Genomic DNA, 20,109 nt, shown 5'->3' on the forward strand with positions numbered 1-20,109 from the left:
ACAATTAGTCAAACATTCCTGAGCTGATTATCTGTCAACTAATACATTTAATCTATAGCTGAATGTATAAACAAAATAACTGTTATAATAATAATACAACACTTGTTTTTATCAAATTATTTCTCTTTTATAATATTGGTCCCCCTGCTTTATTTATAAGTTGTATACAAAAGAAATATATAAGGTTCGTTATTTGCTGTATCTGTTTTAATAAATAAATACATAAATAAATAAATAAAAAAGGAGAAATGCTTCTATCAAATAATTTAAAAAGAAATAATAAAAGGTTACATTTTAGATACATAATACAAAACATTTTCTCTTAATGTAACTGTAATAAAAAAATACTTTATTTTAAGGCTAATGAAAAATAACCATGCTTATTTATTTACCTTTACTTACTTTTATTTGGTAAATATTTTTAGATTTATTGTATATTTAGGTTAAAGTTTAGGTTTAGTTCATTGCTTATTTATATATTATTTATAATTTGGAGTGATTTTGAATGCACAATAATGTACCTTGTAACTAGCTGAATAATATCTGCATGCATGTGGAGACATTTCAATAAAAAAAGAGAAATATAAACAAACTAGAAGAGTATCAAAGCATTTATTTGTCAGGACATCGTCCCCATTGTTTCTATTATACTGAACAACCCGTAAGCAATACAAAAGTTTAAACATCTGTGTGCAATCTTTACAGTCAGTTTAAGGCAATGCTATTATATACATATACACACATACTGACATGTTAATGAAGCAGTGCAAATTGTAAAGTGTGTTATATGTTCCAGGCTCAGTGGTTCTGTACAGTGTGTGAGTATTATTAAGGCACAGGTAAAATAAAGACTAGTACTGCCACTCATCAGACTAATTTACCATCGAGTTCATTATGTGTAAGAAAGCTTTTAAACTACAGGCTGTTTGTTCATCAGGCACATCGGATCATACTGCTGTTCTCATGTATATTTGGCTGATTGTCAGACTTTAGATTACATGTAGTTTTGAGGCCTCCAGGTCAAACTAGGCTCAGAAAAAGCTCTCAAATACATCTGGAGTGTGATCAGACAGAGCCAAGCATGCCATCTGCTGAAAAAATAAATACTCTGCCACCTTTGAAAAACCCAGAGGGTCGTTTAACAACACTTACCACTGAGCTCTAAAATACTTTTTTTTTAACAATCTGGATGAAAAGTGATTCTGTCTGCTTCACAATCAAAACTATTTGTATCCCGCTTCACAAGTTACATCTCTGTTTTCTATCCAGGAGGCTGGAAATGACGACTTCTTCCTTGTATGTTTGAAAAAACTAAATAATTAGAGCCGTCAATCGATTAAAATATTTAATCGTGATTAATCTCATGATCGTCCGTAGTTAATCACAAATTAATCGCACATTTTTTATCTCTTCAAAATGTACCTTAAAGGGAGATTTGTCAAGTATTTAATACTCTACATGGGAGTGGAATAATATGTTGCTTTATGCATGAAAATTAATTAACAACACAAAACAATGACAAATATTGTCCAGAAGCCCTCACAGGTACTGCATTTAGCATAACAAAATATGCACAAATCATAACATGGCAAACTGCAACAACAGCTGTCAGTGTGTCAGTGTGCTGACTTGACTATGACTTGTCTCCAAACTGCATGTGATTATCATAAAGTGGGCATGTCTGTAAAGGGGAGACTCGTGGGTACCCATAGAACCCATTTTCATTCACATATCTTGAGGTCAGAGGTCAAGGGACCCCTTTGAAAATGGCCATGCCAGTTTTTTCCTCGCCAAAATTTAGCTCAAGTCTTGAGCGTTATTTAACTTCTTTCGTGACAAGCTAGTATGACATCGTTGGTACCAATGGATTCCTTAAGTTCTCTAGTTTCATATGATGCCAACATCTTCACTTTAGCTTTAAAACTGAGCCCGCTACAACCTAAAAATCGCAAGTTGCGTTAAAGAAATTAGTGCTGTTAAGACAAATTTGACACCTTATTATCACATTGACAGCCCAAAAAATAATACAAAGCAACATCAATATAAGCAAATAGAAGTGATAGTGAACTGCTTAAAGTTTGGTTTACTTTGTATAAATTGAGCGAGTTATCTTTGCTTGGATTAGGAACTAGAGTAAGGAAACACCGGGTATTTATTATTTGGAAGATTAGAGGCACAAACTGAGGCTAACATCACCCAAGATGCATTTTACTGCAAAGTGTGAACAGGGCCTAAGAGGCAGAAAAAACAATCTGTGTAAATTAACCCTTTATATTCTACTGAATAAAGTAACAAGTGCTCTGAAAAGTTAATATTTTGGACGTCATCTGACAGTTAGATAAGATAAGTCTGAGGACCTGAAGACAAAATGTTTACATCAGTTGTTCATTGTCTCGTTCCATGCTCAGATCTGTGTGTGTGTGTGTGTGTGTGTGTGTGTGTGTGTGTGTGTCACTTGTACAGGCTGAGCTCGGGGCTGTGGTACAGACACATGTAGGAGTCACAGAGCAGGCGGCGGACGGACTCCCGCAGGGAGGTGGGGTCAACTCTGCTCAGCTCCTCCTCTGATAGGCTGAGGTAGCGGCCCACCTCTGGACACGTCTTCACCTGGGGGATGTTGAAGCCGTTCTCGCCACCTGGAGGAGAGATAAGGGAGCGCTTTAAGGACTAGTCCACACGCACATGGGGATTTTTGTAAACAGCGTTTTTCGTCCTCCGTTCTACACAATAGATGCGCTGTCAAGGCCACACAATGACACGACATGGAAGCAACGCCCCCTCATTTGCATAATGAAGCAGTGTATGAAGAAATGTAAAAACAAATGTATGAAGAAATGTATTAAGAAAAGAATACAGAGATAAAGAAGTTTGGGGAAATAAATAGGGGGTGAAATGCTAAGGGAAATCATGCATGAAGAAATAAATAAATGCTTAAACACATAAATGAATACATACATTTAAAAATAAATATAAAATGACTAAAGAAAATAAATGCAAAAAATAAATAAATTATAAATAAATAAATACACAAATAAAAAGAAATGCAAAAATGAATGAATAAATAAAAAAAATCATAAAAATAAACACATCAATAAATAAAATTGGAAATTAAACAGAAGAGCAAATAAATAAGAGAATTAATAGAAAGGTAAATAAACAAAAATAATCTAATTAAAACAGAAATATACATTTATGTCAAATTTCATCAGTTAAATAATGACTACATTTATTTTTAATTTTATTTTGCTACTTTTAAAAGGCATATTTAGCTATTTATCGAGATATTTATATATTCATTTATTTTTTATTTTGGTAGGTTCCATCCTCCATACCTGTTAGCAGGTTATTTGACCACGTACACTGTTCATGGATGCATTTATGCCGCCGTTGCATGACATGTCGCCTCATTAGTGATGCTTCACAATAACGATGCACACTGACGTTACAAGCAAAAAACTCTTTTTTCCCAATCTACATTGAAAACAGTTTCTGAAAATCTCCACCCTGGCCTGAGTTTACAAAAAACTCTGTTTTCAGTGACCTAAAACGCCGTTTGGGTGTGGACAAAGCCCAAATGCATAGAAAAAGCTACGTTTATAAAAAAAAAACTGTACGAATGAACAAGGCCTAACAGCGCTTGTTTTTGTGTTTTCATCCTGTTACCAGAATGTATCTAAGTGAGGATCTCTCACCTTCCCGGTCTGCCATACTGTCAAAAAACAGCCAGTCGGCGGCGAGGGGCCCGTGCTTGACAAAGCTCACGTAATGACTGGTCTCGATGCACGTCACAGCAAAGAGAGACATTCTCTGGCGGGTGCAGTGCAGAGAGCCGGACCACGGCCCTTCGGGGACAGTGATTTTCACCGGGGTGTGGGACGCCCGCTTCCTGTGACTGTGGACCTGATGATCAACAGAAAAGAAATACAAAACATATATATAAAAATAGAAACACAAGAGACAGAAAATGAGGACCAGAGTAGTTTACATTAAGTTCTTCCACTCCATGAGGGCAATGGCGCCTTCGGCCAACTTTACTTTTTTCAGAGGTTGTAACGGGCTCAGTTTTAGAGCTAGAGTGAAGATACTGGTATCATATGAAACTAGAAAACTTAAGAAATCCATTGGTAAGAACGGAATAACCATATCATGCTCGATTGTCGGGAAGGATCAAATGTAGCCTAACGCTCTAAAGTTATGCTACATTTTGGTGAGGAAAACCCGGCATGGCAATGGTCCCTTGACCTCTGACCTCAAGATACGTGAATGTAAATGAGTTCTATGGGTACCCACGAGTCTCCCCTTTACAGACATGCCCACTTTATGTCCCTAAACAGTCTTAGAATTACATAAATTAGGTGTCACTGTAAAGCTGAGACTCTTGTGGATCCAATGAGCCCAACTGTATTCATGTGTGATGATGTTAATCCCCATAGGAGCCATTTCATTCATCCAAATGTCAAAAGGTTTTGATACCAAATCACACCATGGTTTTTTCTATAATGTTCCTCGAGGTCTTGGTGTCTTAATGTGGTATTTTGGAGGGATTATTGATAATTTGTATACACTTTCACCATTTATTTTAATTAATTACTTAATAAATTCATGTTTATTATGACTAGAACAATTTGACACACAGTGCTGACCCCCTGTACCGCCCTAACAAGACAAAAATGGGTTTATTATTATTACATCATATTCATTTAAGCCTGCAAAAAATGTTTATTTAGGCTACAAATTAATGTCAGGTCCAAAGTAAGAAGTGGGTACCTGTGTGTTGCAGGTCTGGCAGTACTGTTTGAGATGGCCGGGGGTGATGTCGGGATCTTCATAACACTGGAGACACTCCCACTCAGCCACAGCCTGACAGATGCTGCACTGCCTCAGGGCTAGAGACACAAAGAGAGACAAATACTACACTTCAAAAAACATGTGAATGTAGCTAGATCTGATGTGCACTATATAAACTAAAACATGCTATATCAGATCAACCAGAAACAAGCTAAAAAGCTGCTAAAATGTAGAGTTTGAAGTTGTCCTCACTGTCGTCCAGCAGGTCTGTGATGTCCAGGCTGAGGGTGGGCAAGATGGCATCAAACATTTTGAAGTCCTTTCCAAAGCGAGGCATGAGCAGTAAGAGGCAGGATGGAGCCTGGTGGGGTGATCAATACACGTGATCTAGTTACTGTAAAGGTGTTTTGAGAAATAGTCATTTCTTTCTTGCAACTTGCTTTCTGTTACCTCGACAAACTTGAGGCCGGCGTGTAGGAAGGAGGACTCCAGCAGCGCCTGGACGCTGGCGACCCTCATCCGGCTGGGCGACGGCGAGGTGAGAGGGATGGGGGAGTCGACCGGGGAGAGAGGTGAGGGCGAGGAGGGAGAGGGAGGAAGTGTAGGCGGGAAGAGCTGGTAGAGGTGACACTCCTGAGGCTGCTGAGTCATCGATCTGAATGCAGAAGAGAGAAAATGAGGAATTGACGTCAGTAATTGCGATTAAGAAACGGGTCGAATGTGTTTTGCTAATTGTTACTCCACTTCGATGTCCAACCTTCACTGTGCAGAAGGTTTGTGTGCGGAGTTCAACACTAGAAGGCTGTTTTCACATTCATCCGCTCAGCTCAAATCTGAGTCACATTATTAACCACGTCAGTCAACTTTTTCATGGGCACTTAAAAAACATTCAGAATATTTATCAGGTAAAATGAATACAAATTAAAAAAAGGCCCATCTTACTTTGAAAACTGACTTATTAACTATATGAACGTGTCACGACGGTCGACACTGGGCCTAGGACAGACAAATCTGATATTATACTGCAATTAATAGCTGCAAAGGCATTTTGGTTGTAAATGCTTTGGTTACATTTGAAGGAGTTTATAGAACATTAAACATAACTGGAAACCTCTTCCATCATGCAATCACTCAAACGTTACAATGATTCATAAACATAGCCTGGACCTCTTTTAATAAACAAGCTCTATTAGACACTTTATTTACATTAAAAGTACAACAAAAAAATCCCATTGTGAATCGGTTTATTTTCATTGTGAATTAGAAAATGTTTGGCGGGCCACCTGGCACCCTATCGCGGGGCAGGGTAAGTTGAGTATCACTGCCATAAAGAGAATCTAAAACTCGTCTAGAGGGAATCTTTAAGAAATGTAAATTAAGGGAATATCTTGTGTCAAATTGTTCTAGTCATAAATCACAAAAAAAAAAAAAATTAAAATAGATTGTAAAAGTGTAAAAGAGCTTAGAGCATTATGATGAAGTATATGATGTTCATTCCCGTGCTCTATTAAGTCTCATAAATTGTTCCAGCAATTTTTGGGTTGTTACACAGATTTGGTGCTAAATTTAAATTTTTTTTACCACTCAAGAATTGATAAAAAATGATTAATAATCCCTCCAAAATGCCACATTAAGACACCAAGACCTTGAGGAACACCATGGAAAAAGCCATGCTGTGATTTGGTATCAAAAACCTTTGACATTTGGAGATTTCTGCAAGAATTGCATTTTTCGGCGATTGCATGGCGAGAACTTCTGTTCTGGAAACTGCTCAGCAACCCCCTTATTGTCAATCTACCTAGGAAAGCCATCCAGCCTCTGAATGCTCTAGGTCTCTAGTTTGTGGCTGTAAAGTTTCATGAGGCTGTGATTATCCTAGAGGTCACCACAGGTCATTTTATACAGTGAGGTCAAGTTTTTAAAAAATGGTCTCACTATAATTAAATAGCTGCTATGGAGACTAACATCATCACACATGAATATAGTTGGGCTCATTGGATCCACAAGAGTCTCAGCTTTACAGTGATACCCAATTTATGTAATTCCAAGACTGTTTAGGGACCCCAGTATGCAGAAATATTCAAACAAACCATTTTAGAATAGGTGAAAATAACACATTTCAGTCTGCGTGACATTTTACTTGAGCAAACTTTAACAAATTAAGTAAAAATAGAAGCAGGAAAACTTTTCGGTGATAAAGAGAAACAACCCGCGAGTGTGTTCTCGACCTAATTACTTTCTCACTTCAGAATGCAGCTGTATAATTGAGTTGAGGTGAACTGAATACCTGGCCTGTGTGATAGCGAAGCAGGGTGTGTGTGTGTGTGTGTGTGTGTGTGTGTGTGTGTGTGTGTGTGTGACGTTACCTGATCTTGAGGAGCGGCTCGACTCGGAGGAGCTGGAAAAGCCTGTTGAGGAACTCTTCAGGATCTGAGAGACAGAACAACAGCAGCATGACAGCATTCCTCAGTGTGATCACAGACAGATGCACCTGAGCTGAGCTAATGGAGGGGTGGGACAGGTGTACCTTTCTCCTGGTTGGTGAAGCCCGTGTCGCTATTCGCAGCCTCCAGCAGTCGTCTCAAGGCCATGGTCTTACTGGCACACACGTAGCCGTACCTTCAAAACACACCAGCACACAGATACTTGAGGAAAGACATATTATGTATATTAAACTAAATCATAATCATTGTGCCTTCTGATCCAGTCGCTGCCAGTCTTTCCTATTAATCATTTTTACATTCTCATGTGCAATATCACTGCTCATTGTGTGCAATAGTAATGTCCAACATGTGCAATATTACTTCCTTTTCTGTTTTTTGTTTTCAGCTTACTCTATCTTTTTTATCTTATTTACTCATTTTACTAAATGTATCTTACTTAATTGTTATTCTATTAGGCACGGGTGCTTGAAATAGTAGTTGTTTTTTAATATACTTGTATTTTATACACTTGAACTTGTTGTAATTTTGAGCAATCTCCGGCACATAAATAAAGTTCTATCTTATCTTATCTTATGTTATCTTATTTTGTTTGATTTTTTACAACTGGAATATTAAAGTAGGGCTGCACCATTATGGCCAAAATGATAATCACGATTATTTCTTTTTGAAATTTTTGAACACATTTTTTTCTGAATTTTGTTAATACAACTCTGACAATCCACTGCAAAAAAATAAAAATAAATACACACAAATATACAAATTAAATAAAAATAATCATAGGTAAAAGAAAGAAAATAAATAAATACACACAAATATACATATAAATAAAATAATCATAGGTTAAAGAAAGAAAATAAACAAATAAATAAATAATGATAAACTGTTAGGGGTCTAGGGCAGTACATCCATTAGCAAGGGCACTAACATGCATAAATAGCAACGATTAGTTTTGGTTCCTTGACAAAAAAAAACAAACACTATTTTCACTGAGTTTCTTTTATCATAAATTTGTGACTTTAATCTCAGAGAATGGATTTTTTTTCTTGCAGTTTCGACTTTATAATCTCAGAGAATATTAATATATATTATATTATTTTTGTCATTAATTTCAGATTTTTTCTCGTAAATCTACAACTTTAATCTTAGATTTTTTTCCCTCTGAATATTATTTCCCTTTCCTGAGGCTCCATAAATTTTGTTTTTTTACCTACAAGTAAAAAACCGACTACGCCATCTACGCCATCGTACAATGCTGTATTACCAGTAGCAAATGCATTTGCAACAGCACTGTGGTAGGGCTGGGCAATATATCGATATAGTATCGATATCATGATATGAGACTAAATAAAGGCTGTATTACAGTAAGGTGATGTGATTTCATGAACTTACCAGACTGTTCTACCTGTTCTGCTATTTGCCTTTATCCACTTAGTCATTATATCCACATTACTGATGATTTATCAAAATCTTATTGTATAAATATTTTGTAAAAACACAAATGGTCAACCCTACAACATCGTCACAATATCGATATTGAAGTATTTGGTAAAAATATTGTGATATTTGATTTTTTCCATATCGCCCAGCTCTAACATGTGGTAGTAAAAATAGACATTTACCTTCGCAGAGGGTTGACTATTTCACAACGCAGCAGGTCCTGAGCCTGACTTGAGTCTTGGTTAGTTTCAGGGTCGGAGGGCCAAAGCAGCACCCAGTCTGCTGAACTGCAGCAAGAGAACAGACTGCAGAGAGAAACAGACATACAGGTGATGACAGAGGAAATCAAATAAGTAGACACAGTTGTATGTATTATGGATGAATTTAGCATAATATACATCCAAACAGATGCATCGTAACGTCAGATTAGTGTGGCTGATCCCAGTAGGAACAGATTATTGGATTTTTAGCCAGTCAAGAAGTTTTACAAGTTTCTACTCGGTCTCAATCAGTGCTCATCCTAACTAACCACGTCTTCTGTTCATTCTGAATTAAGCTGAAAACACAATAAAACCAACACTTTATGTACAATAGAGCTGCAACGATTAGTCGATCGACAGAAAAATAATCAGCAACTATTCTGATAATCGATTAAAGTGACAGTGGGCGGTATATTTTTGGCATCATTGGGCAAATAAATCCATAATAACCTTTCAGCATATTGTAATTCAAGTGTTCTGAGAGATAACTAGACTTCTGCACCTCCTCATGGCTCTGTTTTCAGGCTTTAAAAAATCTAGCCCGTGACGGAAGACTTTGACCAATCACAGGTCATTTCATTGAGAGAACGTTCCTATTGGCTGTGCTCCGGTCATGTGACTGGAACTTGGCGTTCCTTCAAGAGATTTACAACACGGCTGCTGGGTTACAAGCATCTCATTTTACAGCTAAACCGTGCACTACAAGACGATTCTGAAAACAATTGAGGCGAGAAATAGGCATGACAGTAACATAATGTTGATTCATATTTGATCAGCGCTGCCTAGTTTGACCGTTCGGTCGGAGTTCACGAGTGATTGACAGCTGCTCAGAGACGGCAAGGCTCCAGATCAGCTCTGATTGGTTGGTTTCCTCCGGTCTGTAAAATCTTGCAGATGCCGTTAGGAGCACCGGAGGACACAGAGGAACATGATTTTTTTTCAGGTTACCTGTTTCATGTATTACTGTCACGATATAGCGACTGTCTTATAAAAATAACTTTAATCATATTTGCTCCAGTCTCGCCTACTTCAGCTTTAAAGTAATTTTTCATGCAAAAATCATATGAGCGTGCATGGCGGTCAGCTCCGTGGGTCTGATGCACATTTATTATGCCGAGGAAAAATAACTCTGGATTTAGCTGTTAGTGAATTTTACAACTTTTAGGACATAATGATTTAAATGAGGGCTATTTAAGTGTTCGTACTGGGAACTCAAAAACTCAGATTTACAGACGACTCTTCATACATCCATGGCCACGGACTCATCTGAGCTCTCAGTCCAAAATGGCGGCAGTTTCGTCTCTTTGCTTTCTGTACTCTCTGATGTTAGTACAACTTGTAAAGCAGTTTAAAGATTTGACACGTCCTCATTAAATTCTAACTTTTACGTTGATATAATTAATATATTGCAAGACACTTCTACCCTGACAATCCTTTCTGCTACTACAGAGTCTGTAGACTGCCTCTACCTGAACAGCGTAGCGTCCAGGTAGCATGAGTTGAGGTGACCCTGGATGCCTCTCTTCCAGCCGTGGTAGAGCTCGGCGGCCTCGTCCCCGTCCATTGGAGGGGTGTGATCCTCCACCCGCTCACTGCCCCACTCTGCAAAGGCTGGCAACAACACAGGAGACAGTATTACATGAGAAAACTACACGACACTAGCACTACAGTCTCTCTAGAGGTCAGACACTACGACCGTGCTTTCCCACCTATAGAGTTGCATCGCTCCACTTGATTGACAGGTGTCTCCGGGGCGGGAAACCTGGAGTCCCGTCTGCAGTTGCGAAGCTTGACAAACAGCCCCTTGTTGGCCGGGCAACGGAAGTGACGTTCGCCGAGGTAACTGCCATCTGTCCCTGCAGACAGCTCCTGGTCCTGACACACACACAGTGGGTTTGTTTTTTATCAGTGTGATACAATAGTATACGAGTCAGTGCAGTGACTTTACTTTAGTTTGTTGTTGTTGTTGTTGTTGGCAAACAATGATATCAGAGGAAACCTTTTTATGTCTCAGATGTTTGACAGATTTTGCATGTTGCCATACGTTTATCACGTTTTCCATCTTTGACATAAAAACAAAGTGGATCTCCAAGAAGTGCAGTCTGATGACTCAAATTCACAAAATGAAACGCCTTTACTCCGGAGCCACAGGCTGCAACAACAAATCAAAATTCGGGGGCGACACCGAGAGGCGCCTGTTCGGAACTGGGGAGAATTTCTTCATGAAAGACGAGCAAAGGAGGTCGCGGAAGGCTTCTCTCGATGGAAAAGATGTTTTCGCAACCCAATGACGCGCTGCGGTGGCAATCCAGAGCTGAAAAACCCAACCAAGACGGAACAAAAGACGTTAATTGTCGTGCAGTCGCTTGGTGTGAATGAGCCATTAAGTGACACTCCCACACCACCGCACAACACCTGATGGTGTGAATGCAGCCTTAACCAAACCATTAACTAACTACACACATTACTTAACCCTCGCCATCACATGTTAAATGAGACAAAATGAGAAACAGTCGAGTGCAGAATAGGACATAAATGAGTACAAATCTGGACTGAAATAGAGACTAAAGACGCAATAGTTCATGTTTTTGACCAATGAGAGCTGAGAGAGTGATGGAAAATGAATATTAAGATGTAAAAGTGATAACAACCAAGATGTTTGTTGTGTTTACACACATCAATGATGTAAACAATCAGGATCAGAGAACAACGATAACTGAGATTTAGTTGTTACTAGTGTTAGTCTTGCATTTGTCCCTTTATTAAAAAATCTATTTGAGACTATTATCAGGAATCAATGCTGTGTAGCCTTTTGTTAACATTTGGATAATGGATTGTACTTTAAACTAAGACAATAAAACTAAAAACTAAGCGGTTTTGGTGTACAACAGAGCTGAAACTTTCACCTTACCAGCTCAATCCCTGCCACTGGCTGTGAAATCCCACTGATCCGTCCAATCCAGCGAATAACACCAAAAAGTGGCGGATCGTTCACTTCAACCATCGACCCCACCTCCAGCTCGCCCTCCAGGAACACGTCCCCGTCATCCTCTGCAGCGTCATTGTCATCTGGAGACCTCAGCAGCGAAGGAGGGCCGTGCACGCCGTTGGTGTGCTGCAGCTGGTCGGTGGCGGTCGGCGACGTTGGGCTGAGGGTTTTGGAAGGTGGGAGAGGGGGAGGAGGCAGGACCTTAGTGGGGCTGGGTTTGGGTAGCGGAGGAGGTTTAAGTGCTAGTTTGGTGGGGGGCATCAGGGCGACCTTGGGAGAAGTGACGGTGGGTGACATAGGGCGTGGTTTACCGACAGAGGACGGCGTTGCCTTCAGGATGGACTTGGTAAATTGGCTAAGAGGGTTGTGACGGTGGGATTTCGACTCTGAGGACAAAATGGAAAAAGAGTTAGATGTTGAATGATATGTTTGCACTAAGGCTGTCAAAGTTAGAGTGAAGATACTGACATCATATGAAACTAGTAAACCTAAAGAACCCATTGGTACCAACCATGTCATACCAGCTTGTAACGAAGGATACATTTCCCCTAAGCATCTTTGTTACTCGTTACTATTGCAAGCAAGCAGGTTTGGCGAATCCACTTCGATTTCCGCTCAAGTCCCAGCAGGCTGCATGTCAGATCATGCTACATATAGTACATGCTGGTGTACATGTTAAGAGGAATACTCTTCATAAATCTCAAAATCCTTGCTTTTTTAATAAACAGCATTTACTTGTACTTAATATTTAAGAACATTTAATATCAGAAAATTACTTATGATACATAAGTACAATAAATATCAATCACTTTAAGACTTTTACTCAAGTGATATTCTAAAAGGTGACTTTAACTTCTACTAAAGTCATTTTCTGGTGTGGCCTTTCAGGAACCTCGTTCACCACTGCTTAAAACATACTGTGCTATGAGTGTCTGAGGCCTTGTTGTGCAACAGTTGTCATACCTGCAGAGACCTTGGTGATTGGCAGCAGTAGTCCATAGAGGGGAGAGGGAATGTGGCAGAGCTTCTCTCCTTTATAAAGCCCGTCCCAGTTACCAGCAGGAGCGTCCTGGAACGAATCACACAAAGTCAAACACAAAGCTGCAGACAGAGCTGCTCCACAAAGAGAAAGGTGTTTTGTGTTGTTAATTGATTCCCAACAATACATATATACATACATTTGCATAAAGCTAGCATATTTGCCCACTCCCATGTTGATAAGAGTATTAAATACTTGACAAATCTCCCTTTAAGTTACATTTTGAACAGATAAAAAAAATGTGTGATTAATTTGCGATTAATCACGATTACCTATTTTTATTGATTGACAGCCCTTAACTTATTAGGAATCAGACTCTTCATATAATCACAGTTTTTTTTGTCTCGTGTGTTGTACTGACCAGCAGGACTCCGACGTACGTTCCAGACGAGGACCGGCCAGGCAGGGGACCACAGAAGCGCACCTCCCCCGCATAGACGTTGTCCTCCAGGGGGAAAGACACCCGCTGGCCCACATGGAGTGTTTGAGGCGAACCAGGGCCTCGGACCTGGACCTGGTTTTCAGCTGTGAGGGGCGCCGACTCAGCTGTTCGAGGGATGATGCCCAAAGCGCGCGGCTGAGGAGGGCTGCTGGGACGATTCAGGCGGAAACTGATGTGACGATTGGGCTGCTGCTGCTGATGTTGAGGAGGATTTGGGCGGTCATTGTTGCCATGGTGCCCGTTGCTGGAGTGATTATTGCTGCTGCTGCTGCTGCGTTGGAGGTCTCGCTCACGGGCCCGCTCGTTGGAGTCGGAGCCGTTTTTGCGAGACCAGTGACGGAGCCTGATGTGGCTGGCCGGGAGGAAGAGGGCGCAGGCTTCGGGGCAGGTGAAGAGCCGGTGGCCCTTAAAGGAGCCGTTGCTCACTCCTTTACCTGCTGCTGAACCCTGCAGAGGAGTTCAACAATTGTTGAGTGCAAAATCAACATTTTTGAGTTAAATTATAGAGAAAAAATAAATAAATCTAGGCCTAGCCTGTATCGCAATAGAAACGATATGAACGACATTTTTATATCTTTTTGACAATATATATTGTCTTATTGCCCAGCCCTAATCATAGATGATCACAAGCAATGAAAGTCAACATAAACATAAATACTGTCCATACCTAAAAAAGGACTCCAACATCGTTGCCTGAAGGCCGCCGTAGTTCTCCGACACGCTTGTGAAACTGCGGTAACGTGAGCCGCAGAGTGTAAAACCGTGGTACCGCAAGCCGCCGCCTGACTTCTGTTGCTCCTAATGTAGTGTTACTATGGTAAGGATGGCCTCTGAGCGAGGAGAACAGCGTTACCACGGTTTTGCTCATGGCGCCTCACATTACTACAGCCTTGGAAAGGGAGGAGTGAGAGGAGGGGTACTCAGTTGGTTGCAATCTGCAACCACACCACTAGATGCCACCAAATCCTACACACTGTTCCTTTAAGATTATTATTAAATCGAACCCATACTATTTTGGTCAATTTTTAAGCGATTGTCATTCAATGCATTGACATTCTGTAAATACTTCTCTATACTGTACTTTTTTTTATTGTTAGAGGCTGGATTTAAATTGCCTAACTGCACTGGGTGATTCACGGGAAAGGAGGTATGCATGTGATTAAGCCTTACTTTCACTCTCCTCCTAACGCGGTGTCAGAGCCGTATTGTCAAATCACCCAGGACGGAAATCTTGGGGGTTATAACGCGCTGGAAAGTTTCCACTCACATCCTCGAGTCAAGTTTACCTTGAGCTGTACCCCAAAAAGCACAGCGCTGCTCCCTCTGGTCAGCAGCCCGATGAACTTCAGATCGGCCTCTGCCAGCTCGTCCTGTTGGCCCATTTGGACCCAGAGCGGAGAATCGAGAGGCATAGTAGCCAACTGCTGCAGCTTCCCGGGATTATCTGGAAAAATACAACACAGTGAAAACCTTACTACAGAAGAAGGAAATAAGTGAAGCTGTTAGTTATCCGTGAGCATTAAAAATAGGCCAGTTTTGGAGTGACAAAAAAATCTGGCTTTACTTCCCATTTTCCACTTCAATAACCCAAACTCTGTCCTTAGAGCCTTTTATTGTCATAAAGATCACATGTTCCCCTTTTAAAAACAAAATTGACTTAGTACTTCCACTATAGTAAAATGTCACACAATTACACATAGTTAAGACAACATGTAACGCTAGAAAAATCACTTTTAGGATTGTTACTACTGCGATATTTGTACTACCTTTACTAGTATTTCATCAGTATTCATCATTGCTCTTGCTCCTATGTCTATTGATACTACTACTACTAATACAATTGTCCTTATTTGGCGACTACTATTACATTCATCATTATTACCACCACTATTTTCATTACCACTACTACCACTATTGCTTTTATCAGTATTTCTACTACCACTGCAATAACAATCACCATTATTCCTCCAATTAACATAGACGTGTTCATTATGCTAATACAAGTACATAAGCACAGAAGTGCAACACTACTACTAACTATTAATGTATTACTTAGGAGTTTTAGGCGAGCCTCTGAATCAGTTACAGGCTCCAACAGGCCGCTGAGGTCAGTGGGGACTTCAAGCAGGAACTTCCTCTCTATTTTCAACATGACGCCATTGTCTAACACCTGCAGGGGAAACAGGAGGAGGAGGAGGAGGAGGAGGAGGAGAGAAAAACAAATATGAGGGAGAAAAGAGGAAAGAAATTAGGAGTGAGTGAAGGTACATATGCCACAGAGTAACTCTCAGAGGGAGTGAGATTAGTGTGAAGTATGTCCACCATTTGAAAAGGGTGACTCAACAGCATGTGGTGGATAAACTGCAGCACAATGCCATGATAGGAGGCACATTTTAGGATTAAAATAAAGTGATGGGTGGTGCCCGATCTGTCTCAAGTTATGTAGGCTTTTACAGCAAGAGAGTACAAAAGGCCAGGTATGACAGGTGAGAAATTATTTTTGCTCTTATGTAATTTTTTTTGTTTGTTTGTTGTTTTAAAGTCTCTTTATTTGTTTTAAATTTAAGGTGGACAAACATTTGTTATAAAAGGACTCCCACATGATAGACATTTATTTTTTTATAAATCAATAAATAATAAACAAAAAAAGAATACACACACAGATCATCCTATCAGAATAAATTAGAAGAATACTAAATAAGTAATAAATACTAATAATAAGTAATACATAAATGAGAAAATACTGAAATTATAAAATAATTATAAATTTTTTATATATATATATATATATATATAAAATAATTATAAATTTGATATATATATATATATCAAATTTATAATTATTTTATAATTTCAGTATTTTCTCATTTATGTATTACTTATTGTTAGTATTTATTAAAAAAAAATATATATATATAAATCAATAAATAAAAAACAAAATACACACAGATCATCCCATCAGAATAAATTAGATGAATATTAAATAAGTAATTATAAATAAATACTATATATAAAAAAAATATATATATATAAAAAATAAATAAATAATAAATGCTAATAAGTAATACATAAAATACTGAAATTATAAAATAATTCTAAATTTATATATAGAAAGAAAATCTAAAAATCATTGATGACTGGATGACAATGGCTGGATGTACTCGCTTCATTACAGAAAAATATCTTTACTGCTTTTCTCTCTTAATTTAAGTTTCAAAGATGGGTTTAATCCTATCTTTTTATTACAGAAGCCGTTCCTAAATTCATGACTTATCCTATCTTAGACCTCCTATCTTATCTTAACTTAAGAAATCTTAACCATAACTATAAATTCTTCAATCGGCACTCGTCCTGCCATGCCTGCATCATCAGTAAACTACTCGAGGAAACCCCATCTTTTCAACTAAATAAATGTATATATATGCTGTCAATCGATCAAAATATTTAATCGTGATTAATCGTATGATTGTCTATAGTTAATCACGATTAATCGCAAATTGATCGCACATTTTGTGTCTGTTCAAAATGTACCTTAAAAGGAGATTTGTCAATTATTTAATACTCTTATCAACATGGGAGTGGGCAAATATGCTGCTTTATGCAAATGTATGTATACACTTATTAATGGAAATCAATTACCAACACAAAACAATGACAAATATTGTCCAGAAACCCTCACAGGTACTGCATTTAGCATATAAAAATATGCTCAAATCATAACGTGGCAAACTGCAGCCCAACAGGCAACAACAGCTATCAGTGTGTCAGTGTGCTGACTCAACTATGACTGACCCCAAACTGCATGTGATTATCATAAAGTGGGCATGTCTGTAAAGGGGAGACTCGTGGGTACCCATAGAACCCATTTACATTCACATATCTTGAGGTCAAAGGTCAAGGGACCCCTTTGAAAATGGCCATGCCACTTTTTCCTCGCCAAAATGTTGTGCAAGTTTGGAGCGTTATTTAGCCTCCTTCATGACAAGATAGTATGACATGGTTTCCTTAGGTTTTCTAGTTTCATGTGATACCAGTATCTTCACTCAAGCTTTAAAATGTTATATAAAATGTAATCATATGGTGTGAGTAGCCTTTCAGTCATTATATTTCAGTGTTCATGTTATTCCCCATCTTCATTGTCATTGCTATTAAGATTCATAACTTAGGAAATCCCTACATTAGGACGTTTCTGTAATAGATAAATAGGATTTTTTTTCCTCAATGTAGTTGGGAAACATTTCAAATTCCTACATGTCATCCTAAACTAAGATAAGATAGGATTTCAGACTTAGGAAGTTTCTGTAATGAAGCATGTTTTGCTGTCACTGATGTATATTGTGATACGTATATGTATTTATTGTTGTTAAGTGAGTTTGCCTGGTGAATTTAAGCATTTATTTTCTACATATTTTTATTATATTATGTATGTATTTTACAATGTATTATTTACCTTGTGTTTTGGTAAGTTTGTGTTTTATGTTTAACCTGGCTGCAAGACAATTTTTTCTTTTTTCAGAAAATATAGTCTAGTTGAAGTAATTATTATTTTCAGTATCAAATAACCTACAAATTATATTCTTGATAAATCAATTACTTATTTTGTGTATAAAGCCCAGTTGTTGTTTTTTGCCTCTGTATATCATTCATTTATTTATTTTGTTATGTTGTATAGTCTTAAATTGTGCAAAACAAATAAACAAAAAAATAGTTGAAGTAATTATTATTTTCAGTATCAATAAACCTAAAATTAATTACTTATTTTGTGTATAAAGTGCCAGAATATAGTGAAAGAATTATACCCAATATATTCAATGTACTGTTATATATAAGACAAGAAAGGCAGTAAATATGAAAAAAAAAAATAAAAAATGTTTTTTGTAACTGCTAATTAAGTAAACTAATGGTTTCATCCATAAAATAAACAATATGCAGCCTAAATGTTATGTTAATGTGTGTTATATATATATATATATATACCTTGACCCAAGATGAATCCCCTCTGTTCTTGCCAGAGTCCTGCTCCTGGCAGATGTACCCCCGCTGCAGCTTAATGGTACCTTCCAGCTGGTCCTGGACCTTCAGGTCGGTCGAGATCAAGTACATTTTTGGGGGGCGTCGCTTCCTGGTTTGCTCATGAGCCCCTGACATCATAAACGCGTTGTCTTTTTTTTATATATATGTAGCCGGTTCACAGTGGAAATTGAATATTTAATATTTCCTGTCGACGAGTAAAAAACCACGTTAGTTAAGTTTGTTTAAAAGAAAATGTAGGCGTTCATCAAACAACTCAGCAAACTTCCATCAACTCCAACCGTCGACATTTAAAAGCGAGCGACGTTCCAATAACAAACAGCACCGTGAAGCCGGAAGCGGCGCTGATGACACCCGCGGTAGCCAATAGGAAGCGAGAAAAGTTCAGCGGGGGAGTTCTTGTAGCCAATCAGAGCGCAGGTGGGCGTGACCAGGACTTGTGGGAAATTCCACATTACTTGATAGGCAAGGTACACACACTTACAATATGCATGTAAGAATCTGGTACACACACAAAGACATCAGTGGTGGTATTTTTTTTAATTAGTTGTTTGTTGTTTTAAAGTATCTTTATTTGTTTTAAAAAAAGAAAAATTATACTTTATTTTTTCCCTTTCTTCAAGGTTATTTTCATATATGCAATCCACTGTTTGTAATTACAACAGTCTATAAACCAACTTTTAAGTAGATGAGCTTATAGAAAACCCATCAAGTACACTATAGAGAAAACAACCTCAACATTCAAAACCAAAGCAAATCCAAGAAAAGAAATAACATTAATAATAATGACAAAAAGAAAGAATAGAGTTAAAAAATAAATAATAATAATAATAATACAAAAATACAAGAGTAATAATAAATTAAATCAAGAAATAAGTTAATAGAAAATAAAAAGGGGGGGAGCACAAATATATAGTAATATAATTTACATGGGCACACACATGCATCCTCCTTAACGTCAGGTCACCTCCAAGCATATGTATATGTGCATGCGTGTTAACCCATGTAACTATATTTTTCCTTCTGTTAGACTCCATCTCTTCTCAAAAACATCCTCCATATTCCTTATTTTGTGAGTTCCCTTTTCCATAACTTTTACTTCTATTTGTTTTAAATTTAAGGTAGACAAACATTTGTTATAAAAGGACTCCCATATGATAGAAAAAAACAATATATATATAAATCAATAAATAAAAAACAAAAAATACACACACAGATCATCCTATCAGAATAAATTAGATGAATATTAAATAAGTAATAAATGCTAATAATAAGTAATACATAAAATACTGAAATTATAAAATAATTATAAATTTATATATAGAAAAAAAATCAAAAAATCATTGATGACTGGATGACAATAGCTGGATGTACTCGCTTCATTACAGAAAAATACCCTAACTGCTTTCCTCTATTAACTTAAGTTTCAAAGACAGGATTAATCCTATTTTTTTTTATTACAGAAGCAATTCCTAAACTTGTGTCCTATCCTATCTTAGACGTCCTATCTTGTCTTAACTTAAGAAATATTAACTTTAACTATAATTTCTTCAATTGGCACTCGTCCTGCCATGCCTGCATCATCAGTAAACTACACGAGCCAAAATATCGACGACTCTCATGGACAAAAACAGACGGGCGTTAAATTTTAGCTTCAAAGAGTTTGAGGCACTAGTCAT

At 37.9% G+C, this 20,109-nt stretch overlaps 1 protein-coding gene across 1 annotated transcript; it reads right to left on the reverse strand.

Moving 5' to 3' along the window:
* Nucleotides 1-593: 593 nt before the first annotated feature.
* On the reverse strand, nt 594-18,767 carry LOC141760605 (ubiquitin carboxyl-terminal hydrolase CYLD-like). Its single transcript, XM_074623525.1, has 16 exons — nt 18,377-18,767; nt 15,452-15,569; nt 14,686-14,843; nt 13,319-13,846; nt 12,882-12,987; nt 11,841-12,304; nt 10,639-10,804; nt 10,399-10,540; nt 8,852-8,974; nt 7,316-7,407; nt 7,155-7,218; nt 5,239-5,443; nt 5,041-5,149; nt 4,768-4,886; nt 3,693-3,900; nt 594-2,636 (listed from the first exon to the last, which is right to left on the reverse strand). The coding sequence occupies exons 1-16, from the start codon at nt 18,548-18,550 to the stop codon at nt 2,452-2,454; spliced, it is 2,961 nt and encodes a 986-aa protein (XP_074479626.1). The 5' UTR covers nt 18,551-18,767; the 3' UTR covers nt 594-2,451.
* Between the last annotated feature and the right edge of the window lie 1,342 nt (nt 18,768-20,109).

This window comes from Sebastes fasciatus, chromosome 22 (genome assembly GCF_043250625.1).
Source record: "Sebastes fasciatus isolate fSebFas1 chromosome 22, fSebFas1.pri, whole genome shotgun sequence".
NCBI classification, from domain to species: Eukaryota; Metazoa; Chordata; class Actinopteri; order Perciformes; family Sebastidae; genus Sebastes; species Sebastes fasciatus.